This window comes from Bombina bombina, chromosome 3 (genome assembly GCF_027579735.1).
Source record: "Bombina bombina isolate aBomBom1 chromosome 3, aBomBom1.pri, whole genome shotgun sequence".
Lineage (NCBI taxonomy): Eukaryota > Metazoa > Chordata > Amphibia > Anura > Bombinatoridae > Bombina > Bombina bombina.
Genome location: NC_069501.1, coordinates 303,140,717 through 303,159,204, shown reverse-complemented (window position 1 = coordinate 303,159,204; position 18,488 = coordinate 303,140,717). Strand labels below are relative to the sequence as shown.

Below are 18,488 nucleotides of genomic sequence, written 5' to 3'. Positions count from 1 at the left end.
GAGGAAATGAACATAGACCACACCCAGTCACATAGAGTGCAAGACAGTACTTCCCCTGTTATTACAAGTACAGCAAGTAATAGGAGCTGTGCAACACTTTCAGAAACGAAAGTGAAACTTAAAAGTGAAACCTGTTTGTTCCAGCCAAAAACACAGTCTATCAGCCCAGGAAAAAAATCACACAAAGCAGCATGTAAATAATTAATACACTGATTAATTAACCCAAACTGTTCAATAAACCCCCTTCAAAGGATATTAACCCTGGATCCTATCAAGGTATAAAGGAGCCCAACTGTGACCCTGTTATAGCGTTTATGTGTAAAAATGTAAACGATCTTACCTCCAGGATCCATGCTGTGGAACAGAACACAGCCTCTCAAGTGTGACAGTCTTATAGCAGCGTTCCTCACATGGACTTGAGTGAAAGAAAGCAGGCAGTGAAACTCGTCAACACAGATTGCTTAGGAGCTGTTAACAGTAGTCTGGATGGTTTCACAGAAAAACTTTCCCTGCATCTCCAGACTCTAACCTTCATCATCAATACTCTCACTGAGAGGTTGACATGACTACTTAAAACTTCAGTCCTATCTCGAAAGGGCAGATACCCTTTTTCAGGACTCTCCGAATCTTCTGACACTTCTCTGCCACCTCCTAAAGTGAAGAAATGCAAAGAATGACTGGGGTAGTGAGGAAGTGGGAGGGATATTTAAGCTTTTGGCTGGGGTGTCTTTGCCTCCTCCTGGTGGCCAGGTGTTGTATTTCCCAACAGTAAGGAATGAAGCCGTGGACTCTCCCTATCTTAGGAAGGAAAAGAAGATTAGAAATAAGACTTACACTTACAGCAATATCTGCATATCCAAAGTAATATTTGATACATTTTTAATTAAAATATGTTTAGCGTCACACCATTTGGAAGTTAGATATCAACTTTTCTTAATTAAAGTAATGTGCAAAATTAGATTACAAAGCAAATATGTTAAACACCTAGATAACGTACTGCTTGGGAGTCATGAAAAACTGTTGGTCCAGAGTAGGCATAGCTAGTGAGTCAATCAGTAACTGCAACTGCTGATAGCCTCACTGGCTGTGTCCAATCAGGACTAGCTGTTCTCTGTGGCTCCTGAGTGGTATGTTAACAATATGTTTACCCCCCACTGCAGGGGTTAAAAACAAACTTGCAGGGTTTGTAGTGCTAAAATTACACGTTCTAAACTATGTGAATGTTTGCACTATAACGGCTCCCTCCCCTTTCTGCCATTTATAGTTCTTACAGGCTAGCAAAAAAAAAAAAAAAAAAAAAAAATTAGAAGAAAAGTGAAGTGACGCTCCCATAACCTGTGGAAAAGGACATGAAATGTTTAAAGTGTTTTTAAAGGGCCATGAAAGTCAAATTCAGAATGCAAAGAACCTGCCAAGATGGAACATTGCATGCATGGCCCTAAAGTCTTATGCTCAATGGGCTATGAGTACACTTCAACTTCCAGCATTCACTCAGCGGGAAAGGTAACTTGCATGTGACAGACGGTTACCATAAACATCACACAAATCACAAAGGTTAGATCAAAGTATCCAGCAATGTATAACATAGCTGCAAATGCTACACTCATATAGTACTCAAAACACGTACACATTCCTGAACCTACGTAGGTATTCTCTTCACACAGGACACAAAGAGAACAAAGCAAATTTAATAGTAGAAGTAAAACAGAATTTATGTTTACCTGATAAATTACTTTCTCCAACGGTGTGTCCGGTCCACGGCGTCATCCTTACTTGTGGGATATTCTCTTCCCCAACAGGAAATGGCAAAGAGCCCAGCAAAGCTGGTCACATGATCCCTCCTAGGCTCCGCCTTCCCCAGTCATTCGACCGACGTAAAGGAGGAATATTTGCATAGGAGAAATCATATGATACCGTGGTGACCGTAGGTAAAGAAAATAAATTATCAGACCTGATTAAAAAAACCAGGGCGGGCCGTGGACCGGACACACCGTTGGAGAAAGTAATTTATCAGGTAAACATAAATTCTGTTTTCTCCAACATAGGTGTGTCCGGTCCACGGCGTCATCCTTACTTGTGGGAACCAATACCAAAGCTTTAGGACACGGATGAAGGGAGGGAGCAAATCAGGTCACCTAGATGGAAGGCACCACGGCTTGCAAAACCTTTCTCCCAAAAATAGCCTCAGAAGAAGCAAAAGTATCAAATTTGTAAAATTTAGTAAAAGTGTGCAGTGAAGACCAAGTCGCTGCCTTACATATCTGATCAACAGAAGCCTCGTTCTTGAAGGCCCATGTGGAAGCCACAGCCCTAGTGGAATGAGCTGTGATTCTTTCAGGAGGCTGCCGTCCGGCAGTCTCGTAAGCCAATCTGATGATGCTTTTAAGCCAAAAAGAGAGAGAGGTAGAAGTTGCTTTTTGACCTCTCCTTTTACCAGAATAAACAACAAACAAGGAAGATGTTTGTCTAAAATCCTTTGTAGCATCTAAATAGAATTTTAGAGCACGAACTACATCCAAATTGTGCAACAAACGTTCCTTCTTTGAAACTGGATTCGGACACAAAGAAGGCACGACTATCTCCTGGTTAATGTTTTTGTTAGAAACAACTTTCGGAAGAAACCCAGGTTTAGTACGCAAAACCACCTTATCTGCATGGAACACCAGATAAGGAGGAGAACACTGCAGAGCAGATAACTCTGAAACTCTTCTAGCAGAAGAAATTGCAACCAAAACAAAACTTTCCAAGATAATAACTTAATATCAACGGAATGTAAGGGTTCAAACGGAACCCCCTGAAGAACAGAAAGAACTAAATTGAGACTCCAAGGAGGAGTCAAAGGTCTGTAAACAGGCTTGATTCTAACCAGAGCCTGAACAAAGGCTTGAACATCTGGCACAGCTGCCAGCTTTTTGTGAAGTAACACAGACAAGGCAGAAATCTGTCCCTTCAAAGAACTTGCAGATAATCCTTTCTCCAAACCTTCTTGAAGAAAGGATAGAATCTTAGGAATTTTTATCTTGTCCCAAGGGAATCCTTTAGATTCACACCAACAGATATATTTTTTCCATATTTTGTGGTAGATTTTTCTAGTTACAGGCTTTCTGGCCTGAACAAGAGTATCAATGACAGAATCTGAGAACCCTCGCTTTGATAAGATCAAGCGTTCAATCTCCAAGCAGTCAGTTGGAGTGAGACCAGATTCGGGTGTTCGAACGGACCTTGAACAAGAAGGTCTCGTCTCAAAGGTAGCTTCCATGGTGGAGCCGATGACATATTCACCAGGTCTGCATACCAAGTCCTGCGTGGCCACGCAGGAGCTATCAAGATCACCGATGCCCTCTCCTGATTGATCCTGGCTACCAGCCTGGGGATGAGAGGAAACGGCGGGAATACATAAGCTAGTTTGAAGGTCCAAGGTGCTACTAGTGCATCTACTAGAGTCGCCTTGGGATCCCTGGATCTGGACCCGAAGCAAGGAACCTTGAAGTTCTGACGAGAGGCCATCAGATCCATGTCTGGAATGCCCCACAATTGAGTAATTTGGGCAAAGATTTCCGGATGGAGTTCCCACTCCCCCGGATGAAATGTCTGACGACTCAGAAAATCCGCTTCCCAATTTTCCACTCCTGGGATGTGGATTGCAGACAAGTGGCAGGAGTGAGTCTCCGCCCATTGAATGATTTTGGTCACTTCTTCCATCGCCAGGGAACTCCTTGTTCCCCCCTGATGGTTGATGTACGCAACAGTCGTCATGTTGTCTGATTGAAACCGTATGAATTTGGCCTTTGCTAGCTGAGGCCAAGCCTTGAGAGCATTGAATATCGCTCTCAGTTCCAGAATATTTATCGGGAGAAGAGATTCTTCCCGAGACCAAAGACCCTGAGCTTTCAGGGGTCCCCAGACCGCGCCCCAGCCCACCAGACTGGCGTCGGTCGTGACAATGACCCACTCTGGTCTGCGGAAGCTCATCCCCTGTGACAGGTTGTCCAGGGACAGCCACCAACGGAGTGAATCTCTGGTCCTCTGATCTACTGGTATCGTCGGAGACAAGTCTGTATAATCCCCATTCCACTGACTGAGCATGCACAGTTGTAATGGTCTTAGATGAATTTGCGCAAAAGGAACTATGTCCATTGCCGCTACCATCAAACCTATTACTTCCATGCACTGCGCTATGGAAGGGAGAGGAACAGAATGAAGTATTTGACAAGAGTTTAGAAGTTTTGATTTTCTGGCCTCTGTCAGAAAAATCCTCATTTCTAAGGAGTCTATTATTGTTCCCAAGAAGGGAACCCTTGTTGACGGAGATAGAGAACTTTTTTCTACGTTCACTTTCCACCCGTGAGATCTGAGAAAGGCCAGGACAATGTCCGTGTGAGCCTTTGCTTGTGGAAGGGACGACGCTTGAATCAGTATGTCGTCCAAGTAAGGTACTACTGCAATGCCCCTTGGTCTTAGCACCGCTAGAAGGGACCCTAGTACCTTTGTGAAAATTCTTGGAGCAGTGGCTAATCCGAACGGAAGTGCCACAAACTGGTAATGCTTGTCCAGGAATGCGAACCTTAGGAACCGATGATGTTCCTTGTGGATAGGAATATGTAGATACGCATCCTTTAAATCCACCGTGGTCATGAATTGACCTTCCTGGATGGAAGGAAGAATTGTTCGAATGGTTTCCATTTTGAACGATGGAACCTTGAGAAATTTGTTTAGGATCTTGAGATCTAAGATTGGTCTGAATGTTCCCTCTTTTTTGGGAACTACGAACAGATTGGAGTAGAACCCCATCCCTTGTTCTCCTAATGGAACAGGATGAATCACTCCCATTTTTAACAGGTCTTCTACACAATGTAAGAATGCCTGTTTTTTTATGTGGTCTGAAGACAATTGAGACCTGTGGAACCTCCCCCTTGGGGGAAGCCCCTTGAATTCCAGAAGATAACCTTGGGAGACTATTTCTAGCGCCCAAGGATCCAGAACATCTCTTGCCCAAGCCTGAGCGAAGAGAGAGAGTCTGCCCCCCACCAGATCCGGTCCCGGATCGGGGGCCAACATCTCATGCTGTCTTGGTAGCAGTGGCAGGTTTCTTGGCCTGCTTACCTTTGTTCCAGCCTTGCATTGGCCTCCAGGCTGGTTTGGCTTGAGAAGTATTACCCTCTTGCTTAGAGGACGTAGCACTTGGGGCTGGTCCGTTTCTGCGAAAGGGACGAAAATTAGGTTTATTTTTGGCCTTGAAAGACCTATCCTGAGGAAGGGCGTGGCCCTTGCCCCCAGTGATATCAGAAATAATCTCTTTCAAGTCAGGGCCAAACAGCGTTTTCCCCTTGAAAGGAATGTTAAGCAATTTGTTCTTGGAAGACGCATCCGCTGACCAAGATTTTAGCAAAAGCGCTCTGCGCGCCACAATAGCAAACCCAGAATTTTTCGCCGCTAATCTAGCCAATTGCAAAGTGGCGTCTAGGGTGAAAGAGTTAGCCAATTTGAGAGCATGAATTCTGTCCAAAATCTCCTCATAAGAAGAATCTTTATTGAGCGCCTTTTCTAGTTCATCGAGCCAGAAACACGCTGCTGTAGTGACAGGAACAATGCATGAAATTGGTTGTAGAAGGTAACCTTGCTGAACAAACATCTTTTTAAGCAAACCCTCTAATTTTTTATCCATAGGATCTTTGAAAGCACAACTATCTTCTATGGGTATAGTGGTGCGTTTGTTTAGAGTAGAAACCGCCCCCTCGACCTTGGGGACTGTCTGCCATAAGTCCTTTCTGGGGTCGACCATAGGAAACAATTTCTTAAATATAGGGGGAGGGACGAAAGGTATGCCGGGCCTTTCCCATTCTTTATTTACAATGTCCGCCACCCGCTTGGGTATAGGAAAAGCTTCGGGGGGCCCCGGGACCTCTAGGAACTTGTCCATTTTACATAATTTCTCTGGAATGACCAAATTCTCACAATCATCCAGAGTAGATAACACCTCCTTAAGCAGGGCGCGGAGATGTTCCAATTTAAATTTAAATGTAATCACATCAGGTTCAGCTTGTTGAGAAATTTTCCCTGAATCTGAAATTTCTCCCTCAGACAAAACCTCCCTGGCCCCCTCAGACTGGTGTAGGGGCACTTCAGAACCAGTATCATCAGCGTCCTCATGCTCTTCAGTATTTTCTAAAACAGAGCAGTCGCGCTTTCGCTGATAAGTGGGCATTTTGGCTAAAATGTTTTTGATAGAATTATCCATTACAGCCGTTAATTGTTGCATAGTAAGGAGTATTGGCGCACTAGATGTACTAGGGGCCTCCTGTGTGGGCAAGACTGGTGTAGACGAAGGAGGGGATGATGCAGTACCATGCTTACTCCCCTCACTTGAGGAATCATCTTGGGCATCATTTTCTCTAAATTTTGTGTCACATAAATCACATCTATTTAAATGAGAAGGAACCTTGGCTTCCCCACATACAGAACACAGTCTATCTGGTAGTTCAGACATGTTAAACAGGCATAAACTTGATAACAAAGTACAAAAAACGTTTTAAAATAAAACCGTTACTGTCACTTTAAATTTTAAACTGAACACACTTTATTACTGCAAATGTGAAAAAGTATGAAGGAATTGTTCAAAATTCACCAAAATTTCACCACAGTGTCTTAAAGCCTTAAAAATATTGCACACCAAATTTGAAAGCTTTAACTCTTAAAATAACGGAACCGGAGCCGTTTTTATAATTAACCCCTTTACAGTCCCTGGTATCTGCTTTGCTGAGACCCAACCAAGCCCCAAGGGGAATACGATACCAAATGACGCCTTCAGAAAGTCTTTTCTATGTATCAGAGCTCCTCACACATGCATCTGCATGTCATGCTTCCCAAAAACAAGTGCGCAATAGAGGCGCGAAAATGAGGCTCTGCCTATGATTAGGGAAAGCCCCTAGAGAGTAAGGTGTCCAATACAGTGCCTGCCGGTTATTTTACATAATTCCCAAGAATAAAATAATTCCTCAAAGCTATGAAGTATAAAATATGCTTATATATCAATCGTTTTAGCCCAGAAAATGTCTACAGTCTTAAAAGCCCTTGTGAAGCCCTTTTTTTCTCATGTAATAAAAATGGCTTACCGGATCCCATAGGGAAAATGACAGCTTCCAGCATTACATCGTCTTGTTAGAAATGTGTCATACCTCAAGCAGCAAAAGTCTGCTCACTGTTTCCCCCAACTGAAGTTAATTCCTCTCAACAGTCCTGTGTGGAAACAGCCATCGATTTTAGTAACGGTTGCTAAAATCATTTTCCTCTTACAAACAGAAATCTTCATCTCTTTTCTGTTTGAGTAAATAGTACATACCAGCACTATTTTAAAATAACAAACTCTTGATTGAATAATAAAAACTACAGTTAAACACCAAAAAACTCTAAGCCATCTCCGTGGAGATGTTGCCTGTACAACGGCAAAGAGAATGACTGGGGAAGGCGGAGCCTAGGAGGGATCATGTGACCAGCTTTGCTGGGCTCTTTGCCATTTCCTGTTGGGGAAGAGAATATCCCACAAGTAAGGATGACGCCGTGGACCGGACACACCTATGTTGGAGAAAACAGAATTTATGCTTACCTGATAAATTACTTTCTCCAACGGTGTGTGTCCGGTCCACGGCGTCATCCATAACTTGTGGGAATATTCTCTTCCCCAACAGGAAATGGCAAAGCGCACAGCAAAAGCTGTCCATATAGCCCCTCCCAGGCCCCGCCCCCCCAGTCATTTGACCGACGGTTAGGAGAAAAAAAGGAGAAACTATAGGGTGCCGTGGTGACTGTAGTGTATAGAGAAAGAAATCTTTCAAACCTGATTAAAAAACCAGGGCGGGAGCCGTGGACCGGACACACCGTTGGAGAAAGTAATTTATCAGGTAAGCATAAATTCTGTTTTCTCCAACATTGGTGTGTCCGGTCCACGGCGTCATCCATAACTTGTGGGAACCAATACCAAAGCTTTAGGACACGGATGAAGGGAGGGAGCAAATCAGGTTACCTAAACAGAAGGCACCACGGCTTGCAAAACCTTTCTCCCAAAAATAGCCTCCGAAGAAGCATAAGTATCAAATTTGTAGAATTTGGCAAAAGTGTGCAGAGAAGACCAAGTCGCTGTCTTACATATCTGATCAACAGAAGCCTCGTTCTTGAAGGCCCATGTGGAAGCCACAGCCCTAGTAGAGTGAGCTGTGATTCGTTCAGGAGGCTGCCGTCCGGCAGTCTCATAAGCCAATCGGATGATGCTTTCCAGCCAGAAAGAAAGAGAGGTAGCAGTAGCTTTTTGTCCTCTCCTCTTACCAGAATAAACGACAAACAAAGAAGAAGTTTGTCTGAAATCCTTTGTTGCTTCTAAATAGAACTTTAAAGCACGGACTACATCTAAATTGTGTAACAAACGTTCCTTCTTTGAAACTGGATTCGGACACAAAGAAGGAACAACTATTTCCTGGTTAATATTCTTGTTGGAAACAACTCTTGGAAGAAAACCAGGCTTGGTACGCAAAACAACCTTATCTGAATGGAACACCAGATAGGGTGGATCACACTGCAAAGCAGATAATTCAGAAACTCTTCTAGCAGAAGAAATAGCAACCAAAAACAGAACCTTCCAAGATAGTAACTTGATATCTATGGAATGTAAGGGTTCAAACGGAACCCCTTGAGGAACTGAAAGAACTAAATTTAGACTCCAGGGAGGAGTCAATGGTCTGTAAACAGGCTTGATTCTGACCAAAGCCTGTACAAAAGCTTGTACATCTGGCACAGCTGCCAGTCGTTTGTGTAACAAGACAGATAAAGCAGAAATCTGTCCTTTTAGAGAACTCGCTGACAATCCCTTATCCAAACCTCCTTGGAGAAAGGAGAGGATCTTAGGAATTTTAATCTTACTCCAGAAGAATCCCTTGGATTCACACCAACAGATATATCTTTTCCATATTTTATGGTAAATCTTTCTAGTCACAGGTTTTCTGGCTTGGACCAGAGTATCTATCACTGAATCTGAAAACCCACGCTTGGATAAAATCAAACGTTCAATTTCCATGGACCTTGTACTAGAAGATCCTGTCTCAAAGGTAGCTTCCATGGTGGAGCCGATGACATATTCACCAGGTCTGCATACCAAGTCCTGCACGGCCACGCAGGAGCTATCAGAATCACCGAGGCCTTCTCCTGTTTGATCCTGGCTACAAGCCTGGGAAGGAGAGGGAACGGTGGAAACGCATAAGCAAGGTTGAACGACCAAGGCGCCACTAATGCATCCACTAGAGTCGCCTTGGGATCCCTGGATCTGGACCCGTAGCAAGGAACCTTGAAGTTCTGACGAGACGCCATCAGATCCATGTCTGGAATGCCCCATAATTGAGTCAACTGGGCAAACACCTCCGGGTGGAGTTCCCACTCCCCCGGATGGAAAGTCTGACGACTCAGATAATCTGCCTCCCAGTTGTCTACTCCTGGGATGTGGATTGCAGATAGGTGGCAGGAGTGATCCTCCGCCCATTTGATGATTTTGGATACCTCTCTCATCGCCAAGGAACTCCTTGTTCCCCCCTGATGGTTGATGTAAGCTACAGTCGTCATGTTGTCTGACTGGAATCTTATGAATCCGGCCTTCGCTAGTTGAGGCCAAGCCCGGAGAGCATTGAATATCGCTCTCAGTTCCAGGATGTTGATCGGGAGAAGAGACTCTTCCCGAGACCATAAACCCTGAGCTTTCAGGGAATCCCAGACCGCGCCCCAGTTTAATAGACCGGCGTCCGTCGTGACAATGACCCACTCTGGTCTGCGGAAACTCATTCCCTGAGACAGGTGATCCTGGGACAACCACCAACGGAGTGAGTCTCTGGTCATCTGGTCTACTTGAATCTTTGGAGACAAGTCTGTATAGTCCCCATTCCACTGCTTGAGCATGCACAGTTGTAATGGTCTTAGATGAATTCGAGCAAAAGGAACTATGTCCATTGCTGCAACCATCAACCCTACTACTTCCATGCACTGAGCTATGGAAGGCTGCAGAATAGAGTGAAGAACTTGACAAGCGTTTAGAAGCTTTGACTTTCTGACTTCTGTCAGGAAGATCTTCATTTCTAAAGAATCTATTATTGTTCCCAAAAAGGGAACTCTTGTCGACGGAGACAGGGAACTCTTTTCTACGTTCACCTTCCACCCGTGAGATCTGAGAAAGGCTAGAACAATGTCTGTATGAGCCTTTGCTTTGGAAAGAGACGACGCTTGGATTAGAATGTCGTCCAGATAAGGTGCCACTGCAATACCCCTTGGTCTTAGAACAGCTAGAAGGGACCCGAGCACCTTTGTGAAAATACTTGGAGCAGTGGCTAGCCCGAATGGAAGAGCCACGAACTGATAATGTTTGTCCAGAAAGGAGAACCTTAGGAACTGATGATGATCTTTGTGGATAGGAATATGTAGATACGCATCCTTTAAATCCACGGTAGTCATAAATTGACCCTCCTGGATTGTAGGTAAAATTGTTCGAATGGTTTCCATTTTGAACGATGGAACTTTGAGAAATTTGTTTAGAATTTTTAAATCCAGAATTGGTCTGAAAGTTCCCTCTTTTTTGGGAACTACAAACAGATTTGAGTAAAACCCCTGACCTTGTTCCACAGTTGGAACTGGGTGTATCACTCCCATCTTTAACAGGTCTTCTACACAATGTAAGAATGCCTGTCTCTTTATTTGGTTTGAAGATAAGCGAGACATGTGGAACCTTCCCCTTGGGGGTAGTTCCTTGAATTCTAGAAGATAACCCTGAGAGACTATTTCTAGTGCCCAGGGATCCTGAACATCTCTTGCCCAAGCCTGAGCAAAGAGAGAGAGTCTGCCCCCTACTAGATCCGGTCCCGGATCGGGGGCTACCCCTTCATGCTGTTTTGGTAGCAGCAGCAGGCTTCTTGGCCTGTTTACCCTTGTTCCAGCCTTGCATCGGTTTCCAAGCTGGTTTAGTCTGGGAAACGTTACCCTCTTGTCTAGAGGCTGCAGAGTTGGAAGCCGGTCCGTTCCTGAAATTGCGAAAGGAACGAAAATTGGACTTATTCTTAGCCTTGAAAGGTCTATCTTGTGGGAGGGCATGGCCCTTTCCCCCAGTGATGTCTGAAATAATCTCTTTCAATTCTGACCCAAAAAGGGTCTTACCTTTGAAAGGGATATTAAGCAATTTTGTCTTGGAAGATACATCCGTCGACCAAGACTTTAGCCAGAGCGCTCTGCGCGCCACAATTGCAAACCCTGAATTTTTCGCCGCTAACCTCGCTAACTGTAAAGCGGCGTCTAAAATAAAGGAATTAGCTAACTTAAGTGCGTGAATTCTGTCCATGACTTCCTCATACGGAGTCTCCCTACTGAGCGACTTTTCCAGTTCCTCGAACCAGAACCACGCCGCTGTAGTGACAGGAATAATACACGAAATAGGTTGAAGGAGGTAACCTTGCTGTACAAAAATCCTTTTAAGCAAACCCTCCAATTTTTTATCCATAGGATCTTTGAAAGCACAATTGTCCTCAATGGGAATGGTCGTGCGCTTGGCTAGTGTAGAAACCGCCCCCTCAACCTTAGGGACTGTTTGCCATAAGTCCTTCCTGGGGTCGACCATAGGGAACAATTTCTTAAATATAGGAGGAGGGACAAAAGGTATGCCTGGCTTCTCCCACTCCTTATTCACTATGTCCGCCACCCGTTTAGGTATCGGAAAGGCATCAGGGTGCACCGGGACCTCTAGGAACTTGTCCATCTTGCACAATTTTTCTGGGATGACCAGATTGTCACAATCATCCAGAGTAGATAGCACCTCCTTAAGTAATGCGCGGAGATGCTCTAATTTAAATTTAAATGTCACAACATCAGGTTCTGCCTGCTGAAAAATTCTTCCTGTATCAGAAATTTCTCCATCTGCCAAACCCTCCCTCACTGCCACTTCAGACTGGTGTGAGGGTATGACAGAAAAATTATCATCAGCGCCCTCCTGCTCTACAGTGTTTAAAACAGAGCAATCGCGCTTCCTCTGAAATGCTGGCATTTTGGATAAAATATTAGCTATGGAGTTATCCATTACTGCCGTCAATTGTTGCATAGTAACAAGCATTGGCGCGCTAGAAGTACTAGGGGTCGCCAGGGCGGGCATAACTGGTATAGACACAGAAGGAAATGATGTAGCACTATCTCTACTTCCTTCATCTGAGGAATCATCCTGGGCAACCTTATTATTTGTGACAGTACTGTCCTTACTATGTTTGGACGCTATGGCACAATTATCACATATATTTGAAGGGGGAACCACATTGGCTTCCATACATACAGAACATGATCTATCTGAAGGTACAGACATGTTAAACAGGCTTAAACTGGTTAATAAAGCACAAAAACCGTTTTAAAACAAAACCGTTACTGTCTCTTTAAATGTTAAACAGGGCACACTTTATTATTGAATATGTGAAAAACTATGAAGGAATTATCCAATTTACCAAATTTTCACCACAGTGTCTTAATGCATTCAAAGTATTGCACCCCAATTTTCAAGCTGTTAACCCTTAAAATGTGGAAACCGGAGCCGTTTGCAATTTTAACCCCACTACAGTCCCAGCCACAGCCTTTGTTGCGACTTCACCAATCCCAGGGGGGTATACGATACCAATTCAAGCCTTCTAGGAACGTTTTCAGTGGATACCAGACCCTCACACATGCAGCTGCATGCACTGTACTCAAAGGTAACTGCGCAATAATGGCGCGAAAATGAGGCTCTGCCTACTATAGTGAAAGGCCCTTCCTGACTGGGAAGGTGTCTAAACTAATGCCTGGCGATAAAAACGTTCCCCAAACAATAAAAGTGTGAAAATTACTTCAAACTTTCAAAAATAACCTAAATAAACAATCGATTTAGCCCTTAAGAGTGTCCACCAGTTAATAGCCCATAATAAGCCCTTTATTCTTTCTAAGTCTAAGAAAATGGCTTACCGATCCCCATGAGGGAAAAATGACAGCCTTCCAGCATTACACAGTCTTGTTAGAAAAATGGCTAGTCATACCTTGAGCAGAAAAGTCTGCAAACTGTTCCCCCCAACTGAAGTTCTCTCAGCTCAACAGTCCTGCGTGGGAACAGCAATTGATTTTAGTTACTGCTGCTAAAATCATACTCCTCTTTTAAACAGAACTCTTCATCTATTTCTGTTTCAGAGTAAATAGTACATACCAGCACTATTTTAAAATAACAAACTCTTGATAGAAGAATAAAAAACTACAACTAAACACCACATACTCTTCATCATCTCCGTGGAGATGCTACTTGTTCAGAGCGGCAAAGAGAATGACTGGAGGGGCGGAGCCTGGGAGGGGCTATATGGACAGCTTTTGCTGTGCTCTTTGCCATTTCCTGTTGGGGAAGAGAATATTCCCACAAGTTATGGATGACGCCGTGGACCGGACACACCAATGTTGGAGAAACTGTAAATATTTTTTGTAAATACAGTGAGAGGATGGCTATCATGTAATAAAACAGTGATCATAAAATAAGGATATTTATTTAAAAAAGATACTAAAGGGTGAAGCAGGAAATACTTGGATAATGAGTGTATAATAATTATTACTATTAGTTGTAGTAATATATTTGAGCTAATGGGTGCTTATATCATCAATAAATGAAAACTAAAAATGAAGCAGAACATTAAAATACTTACATCTTTTAAGGTAATAATATTTGGATGCTGTCCATAACGTAGCAAAATTTCAATTTCCTCAGTAGGATCCCTTTTACTCTTGTCAATAATCTGAAAATATAGGTTATTCTTCAAATTACTGTATAAATGTATATAACAAAAAGAAACACACAGCTTTTTAATTGGGAATCAAGCAGGAAGGGGTCTACATATATGAACAGTATATTAACCAAAATTAATGCAACCTTAAAAGGGACAGTAAAGTCAAAATTACACTTTCATGATTCAGATAGAGCATGTCATTTTAGTTGAAATAAATCTTTATTGTGGGCAACATCATTGAAAGACAGTACAGCAAGGGATTGATCATATTTGACATCTGTAATGCACAAAATTACAAGTTATAGAAGCTTACATTCCTTTAGATGCCCCCCGCCGTGTACCACACCGGTACTCGTAGGATAGACCTTGTGACTGACAATATCTAGCATATCTCTGTATATACGCTTTGCCCTTTTTATACATTCTTATAAAGTAATAATAATAGATTCCCCATAACATAAAAAAATGGGGTACAAGAGAGAAAGAAAAACATAAAACACAGAAAAAAAAAACCAACAACTACAAACTAACTTCATAACTGTGGTACTAGTGGTGAGCAACTTTTTGCTCTGATCAGTTTTTTGTCTAGGCTCTAATAGGTCCTGTAAAGAGATAACATCTAAGAGTTGAGTCTAGTCTACCGAAGAAGGTGTGGTCCCGAACTCCCGCCTTATTTTTAATTAAGAGTTCCCTTGTTTGCCGTTTATATAATATGGTTTATTGTAGCATAATACATATAGTCTTATTCTTTCTCATTCATTATCCAGTAAAACCATATTTTGGTGAACTGTTCCCTGTCACCTTGTATAGAGGCCGATATTTCCGACATAGTGTATAAATGCTCTATCTTACCCATTATCTCCTGCCACTCGGGGGCCCCTACTTTCCAGTGCCTGGCTATACAGACTCTGGTTGCTGTACATAGAGTCTTAATAAATGTATTTATGACCTTATTATATTGTGTAAATCTATAGTTCAGGAGTGCATGCGCTGGAGTCAAACTGATATGCTCTTGGAGTAACCTATTTATAAGTTCCTGGAGTTTTTCCCATATAATTTTAATTTGAGGGCATGTCCACCACATGTGGAGGTATGTACCCCTTTCCTGACATCCTCTATAGCAGTGACTTGACCCATTTTGAGAGAAGTAGCATTTTTTCTCAGGTGTGAGATACCATCTAAAAGCTGTCTTTATACAATTTTCTCGCATGTCAGCGTTAATCAAACCCCTGCTAGTATCAAACATCACTTGCTCCCATTGTTCCCTTGATAGATTCAGTCCAGTGTCATGCCCCCACTTGGCCAGCAGCGCCGAGATGCTCGGCTCTGCGGCTGCCTCTAGGGCTATATATAGTTTTGATATCAGCTGTCTCTGTCTGTCTGGAGCAGTGCAAATCCGCTCCAAGGGGGTCATTGTCTGAGCTGTCCAAGGGTAGCAGTAGCCCTGCACCGCCGAGGAGAGCTGTAGGTATAGGAACCAATGCAATTTCAATGGCTGTATTTTGTCCTGCAGTTGAGAATATGTCTGTATATGCCTGCCCTCTAGAAAATCCGCCACCCTGTAGAGTCCCTTATTGAGCCACTTCCCCACCTGTATACGAACCTCAGGTGGAAGTAAAGCTCCTACCGGTTTAATGCCGGTGTTTGCCGGCATCAGTTTCAGAGTGCCTGTGAGAGATCTCCAAATCTTGATAGTGTCAGTCATGGCCAGTGATCTAAAGCTTTGGTCATCTAGTGAATGCCCCACTTCCCATAAAGCATCAGCAGGGCAGTCATACCCCCCCAAACCTGCCTCTATCTGGGTCCAAAGGATCTTAGGATTGTTTTGGTTTAGTAAAGAGGTCTGGGCGAGTCTGGCCGCGTAGTAATAATCTAATAAATTCGGCATGCCCACCCCCCCCAATTGTCTGTGTCTGGATAACGTACGGGAGGCTATTCTCGCTTTTCTATCTTGTCTTAGGAAGCTGTTAAGTGACGATTGTAATTTAAGCAATTCTGGTTTAGGTATCATCATGGGTAAAGTTCTAAAAAGATACAAAATCCTGGGTAGGATATTCATTTTAATAGCAGAGAGTCTCCCATACCAGGAAAAGTTATAGGTTTTCCATTTCTTGAGGTCTTTGTCTATGGTCTTGTAGAGAGGGGCGTAATTTAAGTCATGTAAGGAATGGTATGATTCCGCAATTTTGATACCTAGGTAGGTAATCGAGTTTTTGGCCCATGTAAACTCGAAGTTGGCTTCTATTAATTTTTTTGTATGTGCTGGGAGAGATAAAGGTAGCGCCTCGCTTTTCTCTAAATTGATCTTGTAACCTGACACCAGTGAGAAGTCATGGAGCATCTGATAAAGGTTAGGGAGAGATATCAAGGGTCTAGTTATAGTTAATAGTACGTCATCTGCAAAAAGCGATATTTTGTATTCCAAATCCCCCACCCTCACCCCAGAGATGTCAGGATTTTGTCTTATAGCTGCCGCTAGTGGCTCTATGCATAGGGCAAAGAGCAATGGGGACAGGGGGCACCCCTGCCTCGTGACACTAAGGATCTGAATGGGTCTGGACTGAAAACCCGCCGCTCTAATGACTGCCGTTGGGGTAGAGTAGATTCCCCTTATCGCCTTCATAAATGCCCCACTAAATCCCATCTCCGTCAAGATCGTGGTCATGTAGGTCCAGTCTATCCTGTCGAACGCCTTCTCCGCGTCCAGCGAGAGGAGCAGAGAAGGCGTCCCTGTAGTCTTTAAGTAGTCCACTAGTGTAATGGTCCTCCTAACATTATCAGGAGCCTCCCTTTCTGAAATAAACCCCACTTGGTCTGGGTGGACCAAATGTGGAGCTATTTTCCTGAGCCTATTTGCTAGTATTTTCGTGAGGATTTTAACATCCTGATTTATCAGGGATATTGGTCTATAACTTTGACACTTCTCTGGGTTTTTACCTGGCTTGGGAATTACTACTATCTTGGCCCTTAGGAGATCTGTCGGTATTTCTCTACCTCCCATGACATCGTTGCAAAATTTCTGTAGGTGTGTGACTAAATCTGACTTGAAAATTTTGTAGTATTCTGCCGGGTAGCCGTCAGGCCCCGGCGCCTTGCCTAATTTCAGGTCCTTAATTGCCAGGAGGATTTCCCCTATCGAGATGTCAGTGTTCAGGTCATCATTATCTTGTGTGGAGAGTCTAAGAAGTTTGGCCCTGTCCAGTAGTCGTCTTAGAGTCTCTCTAGTCTGTGGCGTGTGTTTCACCTTTTTCCCATCATAGAGGGAGGAATAATAGTCAGCAAAAGTGTCGGCTATCTCCTGTGGATGGGATGTGCGATCCCCATCATGTTTTTGCAGTACTGGAATTGCGAAGTTTCTAACCCTCTCTCTCAATTTGTGGGCCAAGTAACTATCCGGTTTGTTAGAGTAGAGGTAGTAGTGGGCTTTTAATGTCTGTATTGCCCTGACTGAGTGGGAGTCTAGTATTTTGGACAAGTCCTTTCTCTTAGCTTGAAGGGTCTTAAATACAGTAGGGGAGAGTGTTTGCTGGTGTCTTTTCTCCAGTCCCTCAATCTCTGTCTGGAGTTTCTGTTTAATCTCTAGTGTTTTCTTAATGGCTCTTGTCTTTGCTTTGATAAGTAGGCCCCTAATGAATGGCTTGTGGGCTGCCCAGGTATTAATAGGGTTAGACGTAGAGCCCTCATTCACCGACCAATATTCACCTATTGCCTTAGACATAGCCGTGTGAGTATGTTGGTGTTTAACTGTTATCGGGTCAAAGGTCCACGCCCTCTGTCTGCTTAGGTTTAAGATACCCGTCAGTTCAATCTGTACCAGTGAGTGGTCAGACCACACACAGGAATGTATGGATGATGTGACTATATTTGGCACTAAGGTCTGGCTAAGAAAGATGTAGTCTAATCTCGAGTATGTTTTGTGGGCGTGGGAGTAGAATGTATAGTCAGTCGTCCTACCATATTTAGCTTCCCATGAGTCTAGGATATTATGTGTGGCTAGGGAGTCCCTAATGGATTTCGCTATATTATTGTGCCTCTGTTGTTTATTAGTCACTTTGAGTCCTGGTCCTGTTTTGTGTGGGATCAGAGATATATTGAAGTCTCCGGCTAGGATAATCCTGGACAGTGACCATTGTGTTAGTAGGTGTGATATGTTTCTGAAAAAAGAGTCTTGCTTCTCATTAGGGGCATAGACATTACAGATAGTAACCGGAGTATTCTGTATAGTCCCTCTGAAAATAAGATACCTGCCTTCCGGGTCCATTATAGTTTCCTCAGTGAGGAATTGAAGTGAATGATGAATTAAAATAGATACTCCCCTCTTTTTTGTGTCAGTAGTCGAATGATAGTGTATGGGAAATTGTTTGGACCAGTACTTAGGAATCACCTTTTCGGTAAAGTGGGTTTCTTGTAGCATTATGACCTCGGCTTTCAGTCTAGTATATTGGGTAAGGGCAGTTCCACGTTTAACTTCCGAGTTCAGACCTCTCACATTATGTGAGATTATTCTAATTTTTTGGGACATTACGTGAAACTTACCCTCCCTGTGTCTATAGCGGGACCACCTTCCTACCTATCAAAATATCTTGTACCACATAAAAAAAAAAAAAAAAAACATTTTAAAACCATACTTAGCATGATAAAGTAACATTTTAACTGCTGTAATGCGAAAGTATTGAGTGTCTGGGCCTGGCGCCC

The 18,488-nt window shown here is 43.2% G+C and overlaps 1 protein-coding gene across 2 annotated transcripts in view; it reads right to left on the bottom strand.

The window, feature by feature from the left end:
- The window catches only part of RPS6KA3 (ribosomal protein S6 kinase A3), a 466,291-nt gene that overhangs the window by 140,911 nt on the left and 306,892 nt on the right, over positions 1-18,488 (bottom strand). For both annotated transcript variants that reach the window (XM_053706379.1, XM_053706380.1), the window contains one exon: positions 13,713-13,802. In XM_053706379.1, coding sequence (XP_053562354.1) covers positions 13,713-13,802 — 90 coding nt within the window. The remainder of the gene's footprint in view (positions 1-13,712; positions 13,803-18,488) is intronic.